Here is a 2,500-nt window from a genome sequence, read left to right as displayed (position 1 = left end):
ATTAAGATCACTGTCGTCAGACAAGTAACCATAGACGGTACCTGCATAATCCTGGGGAGGAGGAGCGGTCAAGGTGGAAGGGACCACGTCATCATCAGCAGTGATGGAGTGAGAATGTGTGCACAAGGAGGCAATCAGGCAGAATGATTTACAGGTTCAAATTTCATTTATTTATACAAAATCTTGACTGATCAGGTGTACCATTTGCCCTTGCAAGCCCTCAATGAATTAGGTCATGAGTCAACCCATTGTGGACAGGGATAGATTCGCTTGTCCAGTCTCCAGGATAGGTTTTATTTTAGAGGAAGGCAGCTTGAAGCAACATGATTTAAATCTTCCCACTGTCTTTCAGTCACTCATTGTAAAACTAGAGCTATTTTTGTGTTTTATTTTTGTGTATTTTATTGAGTTAAGAGACTTATATGTGCCATATGACAGGCTCTATCAATGCTGCAGTTGACTAATATTGTCGTATATCATCCATATTACCTCATTATTTTTGTTATACTCAGTGTGATAGAAGTATTGCTGTTTTATGGGAGAACAAAATGTAACTTTATTTTTTCATATTTTTGTGCTGTCATGAACGAATAAGAAACATTTAACCGCCTACAATGAAGATAGCATGAAGAGGTAGAGAAGAGGAAGGAAACCTGTGCTTGTGACTGTGAGTGCCACAGTGAAAGGCATCCATATTGGCACAAGAGCACATTTTAGACACCGGGTATGGATTGAGTCACCTTCCTCTTCTCATTCTGCCTGCACATCCTTCATCGGCATTACTTTAGAGCAAGAGGTCATCAACTTGCTGTGTGCCATCGCTCTATAGTAATTATAACTGCTGTTGCTATCATCACTTACTCCTTTCTCATAGCACAATAAGATAGCACAGTGATCCAAAATCCCCAAATGTCATATACGTCATTACGCCAGTCGTCAGGCCAAAGCTCTTACATCATGTTTATCATGACACCCGTTCGCAATGGGTTAATAACATCGCTGTTTTCTTTGAAAGATGTGCGTGCGATATATGTATGTCATTTTCTACTATAAGTAATCAACGACTAATAATGTAATCATAGTAATTATATGTAATTGACTGCAGCAGTATCCATGAAAAGAAAATAAGGAACAAGTAAATAAAATCACTATTTCTATAGATTTTATAGCTATCTATGTTTCTGATTCTATACTATATGTAATTAGTGGCTAGTAGGGTAATTATAGTATTGATAAAGATAATTACCATCATTAGGCGCAAGAGCAAAATACTGGTCACATAATAAGAAAAAAGCACGGCGAGCGACTCTCCCAGATCATCGTGTGTATAGTGATGCCAGTATGCTGGCCAGAAACCAGTGCATCATGTATGTCATGAAACCTGTACTCAATGGGTTAAGCAAATCTATCCCCGTCTGCAATGAATTAAGGAACTGACAGATGGCTAGGTGGAAAGAACACTCATGTCTTGTGTAGAGGTATCTTAACCCAATCCCGACGGGCTCAGCGATAAGTGGAAACCCGCTACGCCGGGCCTATGCAATATTGCATCGGGAACGTCACACTGGTGTGTCACCCCATCATCAGGCATTTAGCTGTGTCACACTGGTGTGACGCACCGTCACCATAGGGTTAATATCCTGCAATTTAGTGTCTCAGATCAACATTCAAGCATGCTTTGCGAGTTTCTTTTTCGATGTGGCATCAGTTTTTATCTCCATTTTAAACTTTCTTCGCCTTTTATTCTACTCCTCTTTGATTCCCATATATATCCCTCCCCGCCCCCTACATTTTAAACTTTTCCAGGCATCCTCCCATGGCCCCCGTTTTGTTACTCAAGAAATGTTGCAACATTCCCGGCAGGCTTCGCTCCCCCAGATGGTGCCACCCAATAGCTCTCCACTGACAACAGCCCTCAATGCCCCTATGGTAGCGCCTCCCACACTGGCTCCACTTGCAGCTCTGCTTAACCCAGAGGTAAGTAAGTGCAAAATTTTTCTTACTGTTCTCAAATTATTATGTAAGATCCAACACCTCTGTCGCTAGTTAGAGACCAGAGCAAAGTATGGAAAATTGACTGCTGCATATTCCCCTTCAAGACAAGTTGAGAAACAACAAAATTTTAAAAAGGAAGTTACTCCCCTTGATAGTGTATTTTTCAAGTAAAGATGCTTTTACTTGGTACTTTTAGAAACTAGTTTGTATTTTCTCAAAATTTAACTTGTCATGAGCAGTTCCAACCTGACTTCCTTTAGGGATAGTTCTCCTTGACATTTTTGAGAGGGAAGTTGCTTCTTAGAATCCAAATTACCACTATTAAATAAAAAATGTTCCTGAAATGAGATAAGTAATCTACAAATTGGTTGTGAGGTTCTTTATGATGAAATCCAATCAGTCTAAGTGTAATTCAGAGAGTGACTGAAAAGCAGGATACTTCCACTAACATATAAAAATACATATTTAAGCTTGTACCATCTGCTCATATGTATTTCACTTCTAA

At 39.6% G+C, this 2,500-nt stretch overlaps 1 protein-coding gene across 5 annotated transcripts in view; it reads left to right on the top strand.

Moving 5' to 3' along the window:
• The window catches only part of LOC122243474 (uncharacterized), a 55,448-nt gene that overhangs the window by 38,308 nt on the left and 14,640 nt on the right, over window positions 1-2,500 (top strand). For 4 of the 5 annotated variants that reach the window (XM_086549489.1, XM_086549488.1, XM_086549491.1 and 1 more), the window contains one exon: window positions 1,807-1,977. In XM_086549489.1, the coding sequence (XP_086405615.1) occupies window positions 1,807-1,977 (171 nt within the window). The remainder of the gene's footprint in view (window positions 1-1,806; window positions 1,978-2,500) is intronic. The other variant, XM_086549490.1, reaches the window with a different exon arrangement.

The sequence above is a fragment of the Penaeus japonicus genome, unplaced genomic scaffold (genome assembly GCF_977035675.1).
Source record: "Penaeus japonicus unplaced genomic scaffold, GWHDUDI00000001_assembly GWHDUDI00000022, whole genome shotgun sequence".
NCBI lineage: Eukaryota > Metazoa > Arthropoda > Malacostraca > Decapoda > Penaeidae > Penaeus > Penaeus japonicus.
This window is presented reverse-complemented; position numbering and strand designations above follow the sequence as displayed.